The following is a 20,667-nucleotide window of genomic DNA, read 5'->3' on the forward strand; positions in this document are numbered from 1 at the left end:
ATAAGGTGCCTCAGCTGCAGACTGCTGTGTAGGTCTGGGGAATGTTTACAGAGTCACAAGGCCCTGGCTATGAAAAAACAAATGGATTGTCAGGCTATGATTTTATGTGAGAAGTGCAAGGCCTATGTGGAAAAGCATCATAAATGTAAAGGTTGGAAGTGCAGAACGTGCTATGAACAGAGCTGTAACCTAAACCAGCACCAGTGCTTCATGCTCGTGATCAAGAATCTAGAAGCAGGGCAGGGCTATATTTACTATGACATGGAATGTATGTTGGAAACCAGGGCACATTTCCCAAATTACATTTTTGCCATGGAGTTAACACCAGCTGCCCCTTGGGATGAAGAAGAAAGGCTGGAAAGGAAAACTGAAGGAGAATGGGAGTTTAAAGGGGACACATGCCTCGTGGACTTCTTGGGATTGTTTATGGACGCAAAGTTTCGGGGCTACACTTTCCTAGCACATAACGCCAAAGGCTATGATGGCTGCTTTGTTGTTAGCCAGCTTCTGAAGAAAAAAATGGACGTGCAATTAATCACCCAAGGAGGTAAACTCATGTGCATAGACATCCCCAGGCTGAGTATATGTTTCATAGACTCTTTCAATTTTTTTTACCCATGAAAATAAGCAGCCTTCCTCAAGCTTTGGATATTGAGGGCTGCAAAGGTTATTTCCCCCATTTTTTCAACACTGCTGAAAATCAAAGTTATGTGGGCCCGCTTCCACAACCAAAATATTATTTTTGAGAATTTCGACACCCTGACAGCAAACTTCTTCGGTGGTCAAAGTAAAGGTGTACCCACCTCGTGGGCTCTTTTTCCCTATTCTTCCTGTGAGGGTAAACAGCAAGTTATTGTTTCCCTTGTGCTGTACCTGTGCTGAAACCTGCCAGGCCCTCTGCACCCACAGCAGTGAATAAAGAGCTCTGGTGTGCACCTACTGTATCCCAGAGCTGAACAAGGCTCTGGAGAAGGGCTACAGGGTCTGTGAAATCTATATGGTTTGGCATTCTGAACAGAGGGACAGCAGCCTTTTCTCAGGTTATATAAAACTATACCTCCATCAGAAGCAGGAAGCTTCAGGCTCCCCAGCCTGGTGCACAGATGATGACAAAAAAGCTAAATATGTTGAAGATTATAGGCAGAAAGAAGACGTTGCTTTGAAGCCTGAATGTATTAAGAAAAACCCTGCAAAATGCCAAATTGCCAAACTGTTTTTAAATCATCTGTGGGGTAAATTTGGACAGGGATCCAACCTTCCCAACACCGCCATTGTAAGAGAACCAGATGGGTTTCATGGTTACCTTCCTCTGGCTTATGATGTGTCCTGTGATTTTATCAATGAGGATGCAGCCACTGTCTCGTGGAAGCATGCCAAAGGGCATGTGACTCTGTAGCGCAACACTAACATTTTTATAGCTTGCTTCACCATGGCATATGCGCCCCTAGAGCTTTACAATCTCTTAGAAGCCCTGCAAGACAAGACCATTGCCTTTCTCATGACACAGATTCTATGATATTCGTGAGCCATCCAGGGGATTGCCCCCCCCCCCGTGACTGATTAGGCAAGCTGATGAGCAAGTTGCTGCCAGATGAGCACATTACTGAGTTTGCATCATCGGGCCCCAAATCCTATGGCTACTTGCAGTCTGGAGGAAAGTGCTGTTTAAACATTAAAGACATCACTCTAAATGCAACAAACAGAGAAGAGATCAATTTTGAGGCATTGAGGGCTCTCGTGTTGGATTATGGCGTAAATCCAGACAGTGACGACCCTAAAAAGATCATGATAGAGCAGCGCTCTATTGTCAGGACCAAGCAGATGTGGGCAATAGAAACCAGGCCCCTCCGGAAGACGCAGAAGGTGGTCTATGACAAAAGGGTACTGACTGAAAAATTTGAAAGTCTCCCCTGTGGCTTTTGATCATGGGCATGCTCTGGAAGCACTCCTTTTCTGCTATTCTGGCAGGGCCTAGCAACTGTGGGAAAAGTTATTTTGTAAAAAGTCTTTTGGAGAATCTGACTGCTTTTGACTCATCTTGAGGGTTTTCGCACCTGGCCAATGGGGCTGATGGCTCCCCTGTGACAGCCCTGAGAGGGGTGGGGCAGGGTGTCTCTTTCTCTGACTGGGTTATTGGGGCTCCCCCACCTGCCATTGTTTTCTGAGTTCCTTCATGTTTGTAAAGATGAACCTTTTAAGGTCTGATGCCTCTCCTGTGATGGCCCTAGGAGTGGCTGGGTCAGGATATTATTCCGGTTCCCTTACCTGCCATTGTTCCTCTGGGCTCCTTTGTGTTTGTGAAGATGAGCCTTTTCTCACATAACCTAACAAAAATGAGGCTGACTGTCCTGTAGTTCCCCTGGTTGACCTTTTGGCATTTTTTTGAAGATGGGTGCGACATTTGCCTTTTTCCAATCGTTGGGGACCTTCCCTGTTCTCATCAACCTTTCAAAGATTATAGGGAGCAGCCTTGCAAAGACATCAGCCAGTTCTCTTAGCACCCTTGGATGCATCCCATCTGGTCCCATGGACTTGTATGGGTTGAGTTCTCTCAAGTAGTCCCTGACTTGATCCTCAGCCACAGCTGGTAGTTTTTTCTTCCCCTTGAAACCTTTCAAATAAGTATAGAAGCCTGGGAGGCCTTGTTAGTGAAGACCAAGGCACAGAAGGCATTGAGTACCTCAGCCTTATCTGTATCTGCTGTCACTAAAACTCACCCATTCCATTCAGCAACAGGCTCATATTTTCCTTGTTCAGCCTTTTACTACTAATGTTGTGGTAGAAGCTCTTTTTTGCCCTTGACATCTCTTGCAAGCGTCAACCCCACTTGAGCTTTGGCTTTCCTAACACCATGCATACATGCACAGGCAATGTTTCTAAATTCCTCCTTTGCAGCCTGTCCTCATGTCCACCTCCTGCATCCTGCCTTTTTGCATTAGAGCGCCATCATGAGTTCCTGCTTAGCCAAGCCTGTCTCCTGCTATGTCTACTTATTTCCCTGAGTATCAGGATGGACCATTCTTGCACTTGGAGGATACTGTCCTTAAAGACCTGCCAGTGTTCCTGAGCTCCTCTGCCCTTTGTAGGTGCCTCCTATGGGATCCCACCTATCCACTAAATATTACCCAATAATATGCCTGTACAAAGCTTAACAATCAATCACTGTGCAGCACCTGCTCCTGGTCAAAGTATGCTCCAATCAGTACTAACAGCCTCATAAGCAGGAACAACCAATAGGATGTTTGAGCAGGTCCTGATGAAAACTGTATAGTTACTGTGGGAAAAGTATTGGGGAGAGAGGACCACCTGCTGTACTGGAAAGGAGCCCAGAGGAGGATGCCTGTCTGAGGACCCCCCCCCCACGCCCATCACTTCTCTTCCCATCTGATCTCTGGGGAGTTTTCCCTTTTCTCACTCTCTTTTTTCTCTCCTTTTTTTTTTTTTTTTTAAACTATGGTAACTTTGAAGTCAATGTACACCACCAGCTATGGACCACGTTAAGCCTGTCTCAACATCCTTTTTGCAACATCAGCAAGTAGAACAAGAGGTCTGAGAGTCAGATACTGGAGAGATGGGGCTCTGGAGGCTGGACACTAGAGAGATCCATGAAGGTTTTTTTTCCCTGAGTAACAATCCTCAAAAATAGGATCAGGCTATTTATGCTGTCTGTGAAGGCACTGTTCTCCTGTCTGTATTAATCTGCTGATGACTAACCATGTCAGTACAGGGTGCGTGTATTAGGAATTGCACTCAGTCTTGCTACTGGTGGGACATGGGAACAAGGAATGGCAGCAGCTTCACATCTAGCAGACACAGAGGGGAGGAATCCCCTGGGTCCTGAAGTCCACTGGATTTGGCAATCCTTAACAGCTAGATCTGAGACAAAAGCAAGTGTGGTTATGAATAGTATGTGCTCCATATAGGCATTATGGAAGAGACTAAGCCAGAATTAGCTCCCTTCCACAGTCCTCTGACATTATCCCAGCAGGCCTTGTGTTCTCACACACCCTCAGGCCCTTCACATCCTGCTGTAAAAGCAGCACTCTGGTGTTTTGCAGCATCGTCCTTGCATTATTATGGGGCATTGAGAACAGAAAAAAAACACTCCCACCTCCCATTATTATGTCTTGGCTCCACAAAGACATGACATGTAACCCAGAGGAGACCCACACTAAATACTATGCAGTGTAGACGTGACCCAGTCTGCTCTAGAAGGTACCAGCTCTGAGCAGTGCTGAGCATGAGCTCCTTGGGACAAACACATTTAGCAGTGTATGTGTCACCTTGCTGCACTGAGGCTTTCAGTGGGTGAGAAGAAAATGCATCAAGATTGAATAGCTCTGCCAGAAGCATATTTCTGTGGGCCCTCCCAAGAAGAAAGCACGCTGACTGTGTCACTGCTGCTTCTTGCGATTTGCAAACAACCTTGCTGCTGAGTCCTTTAGTACAGATGCTATTTGTTTGGAATAGCATATAGAAATAAGTCAGATACTTCATGAGAAGTCTAAGAAAGATGTGCCAGCCTGATTCCCTCCATGTAACCACCCTGCACCCCCTCCAAAGAGATCATGCTTTAATAATGGTATCCTCTATTCCCCCTTCTCCCCAGCCAGTGTTAGATCTAACAGCAACTAGATCTGAGATTTATACATTTTTAATGGTGTGATATTAGTTTGCTCCCTACCCTTGTTCTAGTTTCTCCAGCATTCAGAGAGGTTAGTGGTTTAATTCCTCTAGCACCTGTGAGTATCTGAAGAACTGAATAAAAGAGATTTATTTTTTTTTAATACTGTAAGTTGGGCTAGTCTAGCTCTGTTTTGCTGTCTTGCAAGTCTAGCACTGCTGGGGCACCTGTATTGTATGGACTTTGCCAGGGTAGTTCATCCAAGTCCAGCAAGCAATCTTGTTGCAACTGAATATATGTATATATATGTGTGCATGTGTATATCAGTTAGGGAATTAGAGATTGCTGTGATGGGATTGTTTAGAAGACTGACAAATCAGGCCAGTTTTCAACTTTAAAACTAAACTTTACTAAATTCATTCATTAACGACACACTTTGTGCTAATGGTCAATTCTTACACAATATTAATGGTTAATCATCACTACTACATATACAAAACTGTCAGTGTTTGACAATCATATTCTAAATTAGCTGTGAGTATACAATACCACAGAGCTGATGTCATATAATTAGCACTTATAGCTATGGTCCTTGGTGGTTCTTAGTCACGGAGGTCAAGGTAATCAGGCTTGAGAGCTCTTTGCTGAGAAAACTTGTAACTGAAGTCGGCTTGTCTTCTTTTGTCTCTGATTTTCCTTGCTTGTACCTGATGTTTTTATGCTATTTCCACCACCCCCCCCCCCCGCCCCAGCAAAGGAAGGTCTCCTCTGTTTTCGATACTGTTTGTCTTGTTTTCTTTTGTCTTGCTAGTCATCCTTCTTGTGTATTCAAGAGTATGTCCTGCCTATTTGCAGTCCCTTGTGCTTATCTTGTCCTTGTCTGCCAACTGTTGTTACTTGGATGACTCCTAAGTGCAACTACACCCATCTTTGCACTTTGGTGATCACATTGCTCGCATATTTATGTAAAATTGTGTCTGGCTATGCCATCACAGTGTTAGAAAATACTTATATGCTATTGTTAGTTACACTATTTTAGTACACACATTCATGTTCAAGGCAAGCTAATATTAATTATATCCTGATTAGTACATTTATAATTTATAGGTGTCACAGACCTCTGCATTAGCTACAAGTTCTCTTTTGCCAGTTGATGTACAATATCTATATTGTCTGTGATATGTTCCTTTAAAAGGTTACTGTTTTCTGGAAGGGGAGGCCATAGTATCTGCACTGACAACAGTGAAATGTGCTGGGAGGGAAGATGAACTTTCCAGAGTGTGCAAGATGGGAAGAGTGTGGGAGAGAGCTGAAGCACAGACTGGGAGGCTACTGAGAGCAACTGCAAGCAGACCCACAGCTAAGCCTCAGCGAGCATGGAAGAAGGGACTTTTCCTAGGGATCCAAGGGACTCTTGCTGCAACTGAGTGAAACTACTGAGTGCTAGACTTGAGGATAAACCTGAAGGCCCTGCCCTACAAAACACTGACCTACAGAAAGATTAATTTACAATATATTTATTTCTGTTTCATTGATGCTGAGTTTTCCTCAGGAGCTGGTTGTCTAGTATCTGTTCTAATACAAAACTATGCATGATGAGGCTCAAGCCCTGCTGATGTCTTCAGGCTGTTCACTTTGAACAGAAGGATGAGATAGCTCAAAGCTCTGGCCAGCTCCTCTTCCCTGCTCACAGCAGGTCCAAAATGTAATCATATCCCTCAGAAGCAATTGCATGTTTTCATTTACCTATACTACTGAAATAGATGTAGCTTGTGTATTAGATTGATAGAATTATCTGTTCTCTTTTGTTCATTTGCAGGCAACAGTAATGAGCAGCAGGAGTCATATTTCTTAGTTGCTAAGTTTTATTGCTAGCAATAAGGTGCCTCTTGGCTGGAGCACAAGAAGGACACTGAGCAGCTTTTTGTTACAACTTTTAAGCAATAGTAAGTTGTTACATATTCAATACTTTAGTTTACATAACCAATCAGATCTATCCACGATTCTTAGTTCTACCAATCTCCTTGCTGTGTTACAGTATGAGGTAGTTCCATGCCAGCTTTAAATGGTCCATCTTATAATTATTCATTAGCTGATTTTGCACCCCTTCTGCTGTTACCTTTGAACAACTGTTGTACTGCTGGCTGGATTAAACTGGCTTCTTTGCAGTTCTTCAACTTTGTACAAAAAACAGGGCTAAGGCAAGGTCAGATAAGATGCTCTGCTTGCAGGATGCGTGACCTTGCATGTTCTTTCTGCAAAACTAGAGTATAGTGGAAATTTCCTTAACAAGATCTACTTATATGCTTATATACTAACCTTATTGTTTTATGCTTTTTTTGTGTGGCTTTGATTTATGCTTTGTTTTATGCTTTTGTAGAGTGACAGATTTTGCTACAACTTTGTCAACAAGCAATTGCTTTCAAAGCTGTAATGCAACAATGTAAACTCTAAGGCAAGCCTGAGTTGAGCTACACAGGCTGTCATAAGAACCTCACTCAGTAGCAGATGCTAGCCTTGAGCTATAGGCACCGGCGTGTGCGGCTCACTGTTGTACTCAGAGAGGTTCCCTGCAATTGCACAAATTTTTAACCTGGCTCTACAATAGTGATAATTTTAGCAATTGTAAAAGTTTGGGTTTTTTTTTTTATAAATTATGTTAATTATAAGTATTTAGCAAATCAGGTAATGATTATACACCACCATGAAGAACTATAGGCTACCACTCTCAAACCTATATAGATTATCATGAGGTAAGACCAGATGGGAAGTTATACTATTTAACTGCATAGTTCTGGTGTCCTAGATATGCCTGAGGAGGACCGAGAAGCACCATAGACGCCACCTAAGACGAGGAAGATACCTAAAACCCACTGGCTCACCCTGTAAAGTTTAATGCTGAAAATAAATCATCATAAAACCTTTCAACTTTGCTGTCTATAGTGCCCATTAAAAAAAAACAAACAAACATGGTGAGGGGATTACTTTCGATTGGAACACACACACAGCCCTTCAGTTGGGTTTTAAGTTTTATTTACTGTAAGGGTATGTGGAATGTGAGAGCATCTACTTCATTAAGTTATCTGGTTAAGGACTAATCAGTACAAGAGAAATAACAAGTAACAAGGAAAGTGATAAATTAAGCACACAGATACACAAATCTAGCAAGTAGGTGATAATGGAGACAATAATGAAGACCAGAACTCTTCAGCCACTACTCAGGCATAGCCTTGAAGAGGATCAACCTGAACTTTGTAACTGATAAGAAGGGGAGAACAAGACTAACATGAGTATTATGGGATACTTGGGGGGAGGGGGCTGTGGGACTGTGCAAAACTTATTATGGGTTGTTTAGAGCAAGGGCCAAAGGTGGTGAAGGGGAGGGGGAATCAGGGTGGAAGAGGGAGGAACAAGCATGGGGAAACAGGGAGAAGGGGGGATGAAAGGGGCTGGTTGCATTTAAGTAGGCTGCCAGTCAGTACACTTGTCTGACTGAGCCCTGTGCTGATCACCACAGTCTATCCTATCTTCTTATTAAATCTTTTTTTCTTAACTAATTTTTCTGTGTTCTCTCACATTCTATCCTATGTGTGAGTGTGGCAAGGTCTAAGTGCCAGCAACTGGAGAAGGGGCCACGGGTCACAGGGCCTATAGGTCTATGTGTCAGCAACTGGAGGGACCAGGGTGTATGTGTATATGTGAGGTCTAAATGTCAGCAACTGGAAAGACCTAGGTGTGTTTATTTTTCCCCAGTGAATTTAATCCTGTGTGCATGGATTTATGTGTATAAGCAATTTGCTAGGAAACTTCAAGCTGGACCAGTCAGTGAGTAGGAGGAGACCTGTATCTGAAAAGACTCAAGGCTCGAGCCAGTGGTGGGTAAACGGGCCCAGGGTATGGGCATGGATATTAGGCAGACTGAGAGCCTGTGCTAATATTCAAGGAATCCGTGTTTGTAGGGGTGCTTATGAGATGAATGTGTGAGTGCATGCATCTGCTAGCGAGCATCAAGCTGGACTAGATGGCGAATAGGTGAAGACCTGCATACTGGGTAAGGGAGCCCAGGATCCGGTCATGGATATTAGATGGACTTAGAGGCTGTGCTGATATTCAAGGGATCCATGAATGTGAGTGTGTTTGTGAATTTAGAGAGTGAGGGCATGTGTGTTTTCACTGGTGAACTTCAATCCTGATCAGCTGGAGAGGAGGAACAGGACTGGGCTATCTGTACTTATGTTTTATGTGAGAGTTGTGGGTGTTGGTAAAGGCACTGCTCTGTGGTAGTCTGTGTGGTTGGCCATGTTAGTGGCCTGTGTGTGTGTGTGTGTGTGTGTGTGTGTGTCTCTCTCTGGGACACATGCTCAGCCTTGCTACTGGCCAAACCTGCAAATGGGAAACAGCAGCAGCTGCATCCATTGGACTGGGACAGAGAGACCTCCTGGGTCTGAGACTGCACCAGGCTGGCCTTCAGCGGCTGGGAAGGAGGAATTCCCCAGGTCCCACAGTCCGCCAGAGGTTGTGGCTTTCGTAACATCCTTAACAACACTGTTCAGAAGGGGACTGTGTTAAAGAATATGGGCATTACAAAGTCAAACAGAACAGTTAGGAGATGCCACAATTCAAGTTGCTTGGGCAACCCTAACTGTTGTGAATAATTCATGATGATACAGTCTTTATGTGATCACAGATTATGTTTACAGAACACCTGCCTTGATTAGTGCACAAAATGAATCCTGCTCATGAAGTGGGTAGCTACTGGAGCTTGAATGCATGGCTCAATGCCTTATAACAGCCTGTTCAAATCTTTAAGTGAATGTAGAATTAATGTCATCATGTGTTTCTTGGACTTAAATGGAATTGTAATTTTTTTAAACCAGGCTAAAGTTTGGCCCAGTTTCTTACAAACAAAACAAACCCCAAGGTTTGCTGGTGTCGAAGGTCAGTTTTCATACTTTACCTATAGATGGCTTTTCCATGTCCTTCTATAAGATACAGTTAGATGTAATAAATTAAGCTCTTCTTCAGTTTTCCTACCTTGCAGGCTATGATTGCACGTGTGGTCAATCACACATAGTTGCACTGAGCAGGCAAACAATTCATCTGGCCATACACAGGCATAGGAAGTGTTTCAGAGTGCAGGAGAAATGCCTCTTCCATAGTCATGCAACTTAATTTATCAGGCCAAATAGATGGACTTGCCATCTGCACCATCCTGACAAAATCAGGTGCATTGAATGGAATGAGAGACACGACAGAACTGTCGCCTCACCATCAGGAAGACTATGCAATTGAGTAAGGCAAACAAGATTTGGCCCTTCCATAGCTAGTAATAAGCCTAATCCAAGTAGCAGAGTGGTTAAACCAGGAATGTATCTGTATGCCATGATGATTGTTTATTTATCTATTTATTTATTTATTTTAATAACAAGATTTTTCTCATTTTGGGTAGTGTATATGCTATTGGGAATAGGTCTAAAGTATAGTACAGGTTTTAGAAGTTGGAGCTGTTCCTCTGTTCCAGGTTACTTCATCTGCTGTATAAAGAGAAACAAAGAATCAGCAATATGGTCATAAATGTCTTGAAATCCCTTTTTAGTTCTTAAAGTCTTTTTATTTTTAACACTTTTAAAGTATCCAGTGATCAATGTATGTCATACCTAAAGTACCCATGCTTAGAGTCGTTTATTATGCAAAGTAATAATATTATGCAAAGCTGATTTGAAATAGCTTTTTACAGCTAGCGGAAAGATTTCCAACTTAAACGCTGAATACTTAGCCAGGAAATGATTCTTCAGAAATTCTCCCAAATCATAGTCAAAGCATTTAATTTTGAAATTTTTAATTAATTTCTAATAATGAAGTTGAAAAAAGACATTTAGGTCGCTTTTATAAATTCTAAACCATAGAGTTCTGACAAAATTTTATTCAGACCTCTTGGGATAGGCAGTTAGAGAACATTGCTTCCACATCTGAGAGAGTCAAATGCATCCTCAGCCTATCAACCACAGTCATTAATGAAGGCTTTAATACAACTCACTGAGGTTGATGAACTTAATTGCCAGCCAGACTGGGCCCAGAGGGAAAAAAAAATAGATGCAAACAAAGTAAACTGCCAACATACTGTCTAATTTTGGCTAGAAATGGGAAGAACTGCAGTTCTTTGAGTCTTCTCCCTGGGAGTGCATTGGCTTTCCTTATATTGTCCTGTTTCACATCCTGGCAGACAGCACATCAAATACATGGCCCTCATGTCCTTAAGGATGCACCCCTGCTCTTCCCCAGGGACCTGCCTACATTGCAAAGAACTTCCTGCTGACTACAGTTGCATTTGAACTGGCACTGAACATAGTCTGACCAATTTTATAGGTATTAGTCCCTGGGCATTTGTGCAGGTGGCCTTTATGACAACCTGTTATGAATTAAGGTGTCAGTTTCGAAGATGAGGTGTATTTTGGAGTTCTTTTTAAACCTTGCCAGTGGAACAAGATTGAGGAGACCATTCTTGGCATCCAGACTTCTGCTGTAACCCCTGAACCATGTCTCCAGACATGGCAAAACCTGTGCTTTTGGAAAGCCTGCTGTATAGAGAGTTTTGTCTAGAAGGATGCTGCATGAGTAGATTTCAAGCAGGGAATGAAAATGCTAAGTATAGTTTCAGACCTTTCTTGGCAGCCATTTTCTCTTCCTCTTTTTTCTTCTCTTCCTCCAGAGCTTTTGTTTTTGCATCATACTCATCAGCACGAGTCTTCCACTCATTTCTGTTGTTCAGCAGCCCATCAAGCATTGGCTGAATTTCTTTATGGAAACGTGAAAATTCCTGATCCAAACACACCCGTCAAATAGTACAGTGCTGAGATAATACATCATTCATCCATGATACCAGAGGACAGCGCCCCCTCCCCCCCCCCAGTCTGGCTCATTCAGGGGAAGTGTTAATGGCATGACAGGGGCCCATGTTGTGCTACCCTAGAGAGAGACAGCTGGTTGGAAGAAACACTTCCTCCTGGGTGCAGTCAATGATTAGGGGAGAAGTAGTGGGTCTCACTCCCTCCCTGTGTCTGAGGAGATCCTGGGATAAGGAGCTCCCACTCGGGATGAGAGTTCAGCCTTGGAACAGGCCTGTTCTGCAGAACTGGCTATGTAGCTTGTTTCTGCTGAGACCTGCCAGCTCTCCCTGGGCCAAGGAGGCATCTCTGAGGAGACTCCCTGCCAGTGGTCTGTGCTTCCAGTCTTTGCTCCGGTGGAAGAGGGATGGCCCAGCATAGCTGCTGCTGCACATGTTGAGGGAGAGTAGTTGAGAAAGATAGCAGGAAAATGCTGCACTATCACATACATTCTCTTGCACCACAGGCAGGCTGCTGTTGGAAATGACACTCTTGTTATGGCTGCATAGATGTTGAACTCAGGAGGAAAATTCATTATTTTCTTTACTCCTGTGTCCTTCACTAGTAGAAGTTTTGTACCCAACTGTCATTGTAGTATTTAAGTACTTCCTCATAGCACAGATGCTCCCAGACTTTTCTCTGCCAAGGATCTCTCTGGCAACTATTTCCATTATCTTTTTTTTTCCTTTTTTTTTTTTTTCCTTTGAGAGCAGGCAGAGGAGAGACTGGCAGAAACATAAGATTCCTCTTGCCACTGTCTCTTCTCCCTATGCCTCTGTTCCTAAGTGTTGTGGCTACCCCAGGAATTCTCAAGGAGACTAGAATTTGAAAACATCTTGAGTAACGTGGGGTGTGCAAGAATGTGCTTTGCTTACCTTATACACAAATGTGCACACAAAGTCAATAAAACCCACTTGAAGCTTCAGAAGCTCAGCAGCTTTTCTCCTGTCCATCATGGGCTGAGGGATAACATGAGTCTTTCATGATTTATGAGAATGCTTCATAAAATAAAACCCCACCTCTGCTTTCTCCCCAGGACTGCCTTGGTGTGTCAGACTAGCAGTTCTCTGTGCCATTCATAAAGGCTTCCTTTCACAGCCCTCTTCCTTCTCTGCAGAAGAATGAAGTGGGTTCATTTCTTTCATCATTTTAGTAATAGTTTTAGACTTCTCTTTCAGTATCTATGGATGGGGAGGACAGAGGGTTTAATCTTTTTTTTGCCTCGCAACAGGATAGCTGAGAGAAGGATCACATTCTTGAAAGTGCTAAAGAGGTCCTTAATTTTCTAAACTGTCAGCTGAACATCAAATTGTATTCTTTGAAAGCAGTGTTGCTTAACATATGGTTTCTGTTGCATCAGTAGGCATATAAGATGTCAGAGGTAGCATATGAAAGGATTTCTATTAAAAAAACCCACAAAGCACACAGGTGGGAGGCCAAGTCAGGAAGCAGCCGCTGACTCTGTCAATGGCAAATTAAAATATTTGTAATTATAGCAGCAGAATTACAACTGTGTGACATTGGAAAATATAATTTACCTAAATTCTAACTATTTCATGACTCTCCCCCCCATCAAAAACGCCCTAGTGGTATGCAAGCTGGTCAAGAGATTTTTTTTTTTCCCCTCAAAAAAAGGTTAGAGTGTCTTTTACGTTTCCTTAAATGTTGTGAAATTCTGCTTTAGAACACATCCATTTAACAAAAGTTGTTTCTGTACTCTGTGAATTTTGCGTTTGTAGCTCCTTCTCATTACTGGACACCCCTCCCCCCCATATATCACTGCTCATCTCTGCTTTCCTGTGACTAAGTAGGTCTTTCATTCCCCCCCCCCCCCCAATAAGGGAATAGATTTTGATGTACAAGCCCAAAAATCTCCAGGGGGACAGTCATTTCTTGCTGGTTCACAGTCAGTGGGGTCCATCTAACTATATGGAGAGCTGGACATGTCAATACATAAAGGCATTGTCACTAACACAGGCAGCAGCTGGATTACCCCACTCCTGCAGAAGTACAAAGTAATACTGTCCCAAAGGCTCTTGCCTATTTAAAAATCCACATCTTTTGAGGGATTTGGACTGTGATGACAGTGTCAGGAAGACTCACAGCACTCTGAGGCATGATGATAATGACTGAGCTGTCTGGCTCTTACATGCTACTTACAATAGGCTGTTGCTGAAGTATGCTTATTTCTAACTCTCCTTGTTCCCAGAACTCAGCTGCTACTAGAAGAGTTACCTGCATTTTGGAGGAGAGAAAAAAAATAGTTTGGCTTTCTAACTTGAAACACTTTAGGTCTCCACTAAGAAGAGAATTTCACTTCTGTCTCCTTTATCCCTTAATCTTGTCTAACCCCCCCCCTCCCCAACCACCACCACCACCACCTTCACCCACTTGGCCTCTCACTGCTCTCCCTAGAACCTCTATTGGGAAAGGCAGTGGTGGCAATGGAATTGCAGAACTTCCTTTTGCTCATTGGTTCACCGCTTGTCTATTATTAAGTGTTCCCAACACATTCCCTGCAAGGACTTGCTTCTTGGCTGGACTCTTTAGTTTGAGGTTGGTCACACAGCCATAGCTGCTGCTTGGATTTTTCTCACTTGTCCTTTTTCCCATGTTGCCAAATTGTAGCTTTCAAGAACAGTCCTGGCCCACTGTTCCCTCCAGGAAGGAACTTTGGAAGAATATGAGGATGGGTTTTATTTATTTTACCCTCCTTTAAATTCAAATGTTTCCTATTTAGAAACTGATGAAATGGATGCAGTTCAAGAAGTAACTCCCAGAAGACAAATAAACAGCTGACCAAAAAGCAGGTATTGCTGTAAAAAAAAAAAAAAAAAACCCACACAGTTCTGTGTTATGCACATAAAACCTCATTGTAATTCAGGAAGCTAAGTGCTTGAGGTTGTTTCATTTTGGGGTTTTTATGTAAACATGAGTTCCTTACATAATTCACAATTATGAGCCCAAAGCTAGAATGTCTTGATTTATTCATCTAAAACCATCACTTTTCTAACACCCTTTTGGTAGGAAGCCTTGCTGCTGCTTGCAGACAAATTAGCAAATTGCATTATATTGAAGTACAGCTAGAGAGAGCAGACTGTATCAGGCATCTGACCTTACTCTGGATTTCCCAGGGTTTAGTGATCGCTGACAAATCACAGGCAGTCATCATCATGGCCCTAAAGAACAGAACAGGAATTAGTTTCTGCCCTAAAGCCTTCATCCTATTTCTAGTGGGCCTGGGATGCTTATGCTATAGGTAGTAGTGCTCCCTCATGATAAAGATTAGATTGGTGTAGCAACACTGGCCCTGACAGGGCAGGCAATGAGTATCACTCTCAGTTAAAATGAATTCATGATAGTGAACTGCTTGCTTCTGTCACTGGGATGTTCTTTGCTTTGATCACTGCTGGGCTGATCTTCATGACTTTCAAGGTAACTCCTGCCACTTCCTCATGGAGATTTAATAGCACAGACTGCAGTGAGGTTCCGTGTGTACTTCATCACAGTGCAAGGTGTCTTGCAGAACATCTGCTAGGTTACAACAGCATTATTAGATCACTAATACTGGATGCCATCATCAGGAAGAATGATTAAGGACACTGGATTCTTTTCACTCTGCCATTACAGACTACCAACTTTATAAGGACCCCAGTTTGTGGCACATAGGATGGCTCTATGGTTTGGGAGAGATCTCTTTACCTGTTAGGAATGTAGGACTGTAAGAGACCTCCTGAGATCAGCCACTTATCTGGCAAGGCACCATTTAAAGTTTTTTCTTTGTGAACTATGTCTAGGGTGGTCCAGAAGATCAGATTTGAGTGGACAATCATTTAGTGTGTGTTGATGGTTACTCTAAGGTTGGCTCAACAATGTACTAATAGTACAAAGCCAAAGGGTTTTTCCTTCAATTCAGACTGGAAACTGAGAACGAGGTATTCTAGCCAGGGATGGTTATTGCCGAGAAAGCAAAAGGAGCTTTTTTTATACTGGGCATACTGATGGGTTTAGGTATGTTTTGGAGCTCTCACCAGTCAGCCCAGGAAGGAATTTCTGCATCATTAATCTCTCAGAAATTGATTTACTCACATAACAACCTCTTTTTTTGTCATCTCCAGACACAGGTATTCAGTCCAGGCAGTTGTGCTATCATATGTCTTAGATTCATCAACGATCTTTTGAAAGATTATTCTCTTTCTTTAAGAAAAAAACAACAAACAAGTCCCCAAATGGGGAAACAAATGTGTTAAAAATAGACAGCCAATCTGGGTTTGAAATCCCTTTACAAAAGCATTTCTGGCATTGCTGTCCTGGCATTTAGTTCTTCAAGGAAGGCCTCAACAAAAGCATGTATCATCACTTTCATGAAAGCTAATTGGCTTTGGTGTTGGAATGTTTATAAGGATACCTATCTTTATATATGCACACAGACTTTGTTAGCATTATTTATATGCCTAAATTTGTGTAGCAAAGGCTGGGTGGAATTATATACAATGTGTCTATATTCCTGAGTGGCATGAAATCTTGAAAAAGCTGCTGTTTCAGTATTAGCAAAAAAGATGCTTAGGCCATATCCACAGAGACTTCGGTGTGTGGGCTGTCAGCATTGCTTTGTCTGAATCTTAGATGCTCAGGTCTGAGCATAGATTTAGCAAACCCTGGTTAGATGTCCTTGAATGGTAAGAAATAGGTATTCCTGTCCAGCATGCCAGCTGTGTCTAGGCTCAGCCAGGAAGAAATGCCAAAGGACATCTGTATCTGAAGTTCCATCTCCCTTGGATGCCCACACAATTTGGACTTGCAGCCTGCCATGCTTGAACTTAGGCACCTAAATCATTATTTTGGTTATGAACCAAGGACTACAAACATTGACTTGTTCTCATCTGGTAACAAAGTGGTGGCATCTCCCTCTTATAAAATCACCTAGGTATTGGAGTCCCTACCTACAAAGTAAGAGGCCTGGATCTTAGGTCCTCCTTAGCATGAGGAGTTTTAAAATCACAGATCCTGTTTTTTAAGAGAGTGCCCTGTCCATTAGCTCGAGAGAAAAGATGGAGGTCGCTCTGCTGTTCTTGTTGATGCTGTACTACTGTACAGCAAGAACTGCAAGAGAGACAGACATGTACTAAGGGTTAGAATTTCAGGTTGCGAGTGAGGAAGCCGGGAGACAAATTCCTTTCTTGGGCTGTTTGTATTTTACCTAATGACTCTTCAGTGCAAAATACAGAAGCACTCTCTCATGCAGGCATTTGAGAGCAGTGTATTTTGAAAGCTCCTTGCTTTGGCATATGTTGTTGACTTCCAGCTTTATGCCCTGGAGAATTAGTACATCCTGCCCTAAATCTTTCAGGTTTTTTGGCTTTTGGTAGTGAAATACATTCTAGATTGACTATTCATGAAGAATGGGCTGCCTACTTTTTGATATTCTGTTTATAAGGTTGTGCTGCTCTCACAGAGAGGTCAATGAAGCCCTGACCAGGTCATTGGCATTAATAAGTATTTTTAATGTGAAACTACTGGGTAAAAAAATAAAATAAAATCAGACATCTCTTTCTATTGAGGGATTATACAACACTGCCTTGTTAGCAACTGAGAGCTAAAAAAATGTAAATCAATTGATTAGTAAAAGTTCAAAATTCTTTTTAAAATGATTTGAATCCTAAACACACACACTTTGAAAAGAATTTTCAGGAGCACTTCCTGGAAGCATTTGTGAAGAGGATCTCTGCACACAAGGATTTGCATTTGTACCTCCAAGCAGCATATGTGTAGAGAATCCCTGCACACAGGGGCTCTCAGAATAAAGCAGTATGTTTTAGACTCATTAAGTACCAGCTACTTGTTTTCTTGCATATATAGAGTGTATGTGACTTACTTGAAGTACAATGCCAAGTCTATTGCTATAATGGCAATTTCCATCAGGTGAATCATGTGCTCATGCTGTCTCCGGTTGAGGTTCTGACATATATTCAGTGACTAAAAAGCAAACAAAAGAAGCTGCCAAAAGTCCAAGCACTGCTTTGTTATGTGCTACTGGTCATCTTCCTTTCTCAAATGTGTCTTTATTTAATAGCTTCAGCTGCAATCATAAAGTGTGAGGGTTAAGACCCCAATTCACTGTCTGTTGGTGTCTAATCTCCTTTGCTGTATTCTGAATGGGGGGGGGGGGGGGGCGCTATGTCCTTAAGTTGTTACACAACATGTAAACCTCCCTTGGCTCTAGTGGGAGTTTTCCTAAAGTGAAAAATTTAACTGAGTTTGTCAGCACTTGGCCCTATTGGGTGGGCTAGGGGAGAACGATCCTATGATTTAAGGTAGTCCAAGGGAGCTATTGATATGGCTTCTGATAAAATCATGTCACTTATTTAGAAGCTTGTGAGCTTTGGTCCTCAGTGAGCAAACAGTAATGGGGGTGGGGGAGTGGGAGACTGCTGCAATTTCTCAGAAATCCAAAACAGAGAAAGAACTTGTCCCAAGACCCTGTGTACAGGAATCACAGAAGTTGTTGGCAGCTCTGTCAATTGCTGCTTAAGATTTTACTGAAAGCAAATTATTCAGGTTCTTACATTACTGTGCATTACAAACCTCTTCTGACAGCAAGAACTTTCCAAATTCCAAATGGTGTCTCTCTAAAATTGAAGAGCCATGAAGTTTTGCTAAAGGATTTTGAGATCTGGTTGTGTAAATGAAAAATTAAAAGCATTAGTACAGCACTTATGAACAAGAAGTGCAAGAAGTACAGTACTTATGAACAAGAAGAAATATTTAAATTTGTTACACTTTTTTATCACGAGACAGTTGATTCATTTTTTTTTCTTCCTGAGTAACTACATATTTATGTCCAGAGGAACAGGAAAAACAGCAGTGCTTGCATTCTTTCCCAGCTGAATCCCTCCAAAACCCTGTTGTATGCAAAGCAGCAGTCAGCCCTGCACTTTTTCAACAAGCTCCAAAAAGCAGTAAGTCAGTACAGCCAGCAAGCATTGAAAAAGCAATGTGATCTGAAGCTGCCTTAAGTCTGCAGTAGAGGCCTGACTGATCAGAGCAGCTCCCTCAATGCTTGTAGGTACTTTGTTTCCACAGGTATTGCAAGCAGTGCCAGCCATAGTGCTTTTTGCATAGGTACCCTCCTGGCAAAAAGCAGACTCCTCATGACCAGGATGCTCCTGGCAGCATCCTGAGTCTCCCATGATGCTGAGGTTACTAGGCACCTGCATTGCACTTGGCCCATCCTTTAACTGTCCTATTTTTAACAAACAGCTAGGGCCAGATTGCTATGAGACACAGAGCCTCAGAGAGCACTGCAAAATTAAAGCTTCCCCGCTGGTCAGCCCAAGGTAGTATGATGAGTTGAAAGAAAAATTTATTTGCAGAAGAGAGGATGTTATTCTTTGTATATAAAACAGAACTGTACTGGAGTTCGGTGTGATCACAGTCTGATTGTACTCCCTCCAAACATTCTAGGAAATGGTCTAAAGTGGTAGGAAAGTGCTTACTTCATTTGATAAAGGTTGTTGGTTCCTCTGTGGTCAATATCATGGCACAGAGCAGCAGTCACCATAGCAAGGGCTTCAAGGTCTATGTAGTAACGTTTAAGTTTGCCAGTCTGGAGGGTGAGAATTTGTATATCATGTTAGTATCTCTTATAGGAAAAGACATTGGGCTGTGACTGCTCTGTGACAGGGCTCTCCTCATTAAAACAGTCCAGGAGAACTGAAAATATTTGTGAAGCTAAATACAATGCATGATACACTTGAGTTAAGAATGGGAAAGCAACTGGAAACAAAATGTTTCAGAATTAAGTAGGGGTTTATGTGGGCACATGTATAGTGCATATATGCTAGATGCCTACCTGTGTTATTGGTTAACTACCAGCATAGCAGCCAAGTGCCTTAGGGACACTCACATCCTCTGGATCCAAAGTACCTCACAAAGGACCCCTGCACCTCTGTGGGCACAGGGCAATGAGGAGCCTGTTCCCAAACTGAATTGCACCAAATGTTCAGGGGGGCACTAGGTATAATTCAGCCCTCAGTTCTGTGGCCTGTTCCCTTCCTATTGGAGCATGATGCTGCTGATCTGTAGCTGGTGTGGAAAGGAGGTCTGAGATGCATTCTTCTTTTTGGGGTATCTGTTGCCTTGACAGCATATGAGAAACAGCAGTTGCTACATTCAGGCTAGTAAGGGGTTTACAGCTGTGGCTACCCTGCCTGGGAATGGAAAATGAGGGGTTGGCTTCATCTAAGCTAATGTCAGTCTGACTCTTACTATATCACAAACTCCTGCTAATTCCTTCCAGTGAAGGAAGACTTGTGGTCTCTCTCCCCTCCCCTGCAGAAGGGTTTAATCTGGAAGCTATTCAACACCAATGCCTATTACAATTAAAGGACTCCATTCATTGGGTAGTATTTGTCACTCAGTTCTAAATGTAACATATGGACTCATCATTTAAGGTAAACTGAGATCTTCTCTTTTGTTAGGAATTGTGCTAGAAACAGCAAAGTTTTATCTTATAACAGGATTCTAAGGGAACCTTGCAGACCTCCAGGGCACTACATAAGTGCTCCTATAAATAAAAAACCATGCCACAGAATTAATTGTGGTGGTAGTACTTTACCATTAAAAGTGTGAACGTGGTCTGTGCGACATTGAAGCCATGGCACCAGTTGTGATAAGTTATCTTCCGGTAACCTTTGCTGACAGAGTACACAAACCTTACCAGCACCTGCAAATTGGGGAAGAGGATGTTAGCTCATTTGATGTTAACTTGCTTGTGGTTGAAGCCAGTGACTTCTGCTCTGAGAATAGTGTACAGGAATCACAGATAAGAATACAGAACAGGTGAAACAGCTCTATAAAAGGGGCCAGAGGAAGGAAGCAGAAACCATAATATTATTTAATTGTTTTTTGTTGTCTGTAGCTTTTCACTGAACTAGTTGTCACTGAGAATTAAGAAGGAACCTGGGGCTTAGAAAAACAGAAAACAACCTGTGCTGCCTCTCTCTGTATAAGCCCTTTGAGATGGAACTATCAGAAAAAGGCATTGGTTCTTTGCCTTTAACACTATACACAAATATTACAAAAGTTTTCCTACTACTATTCTTTGAAATGTGATAGGGATCTTATCCTCTATCTCCAAGGTGGACTCCTTGTATTAGA

The 20,667-nt window shown here is 42.4% G+C and overlaps 1 protein-coding gene across 1 annotated transcript in view; it reads right to left on the reverse strand.

Moving 5' to 3' along the window:
* Positions 1-10,096: 10,096 nt before the first annotated feature.
* LOC135324274 (rod cGMP-specific 3',5'-cyclic phosphodiesterase subunit beta-like) overlaps positions 10,097-20,667 on the reverse strand; it is a 29,812-nt gene continuing 19,241 nt past the window's right edge. Inside the window, 10 exon segments of the mRNA XM_064500175.1 lie at positions 10,097-10,155; positions 11,285-11,441; positions 12,384-12,467; positions 13,669-13,743; positions 14,624-14,687; positions 15,598-15,705; positions 17,384-17,484; positions 18,094-18,181; positions 19,005-19,114; positions 20,126-20,233. Of these exon segments, the coding sequence (XP_064356245.1) occupies positions 10,097-10,155; positions 11,285-11,441; positions 12,384-12,467; positions 13,669-13,743; positions 14,624-14,687; positions 15,598-15,705; positions 17,384-17,484; positions 18,094-18,181; positions 19,005-19,114; positions 20,126-20,233 (954 nt within the window).

This window comes from Dromaius novaehollandiae, chromosome W (assembly GCF_036370855.1).
Source record: "Dromaius novaehollandiae isolate bDroNov1 chromosome W, bDroNov1.hap1, whole genome shotgun sequence".
NCBI classification, from domain to species: domain Eukaryota; kingdom Metazoa; phylum Chordata; class Aves; order Casuariiformes; family Dromaiidae; genus Dromaius; species Dromaius novaehollandiae.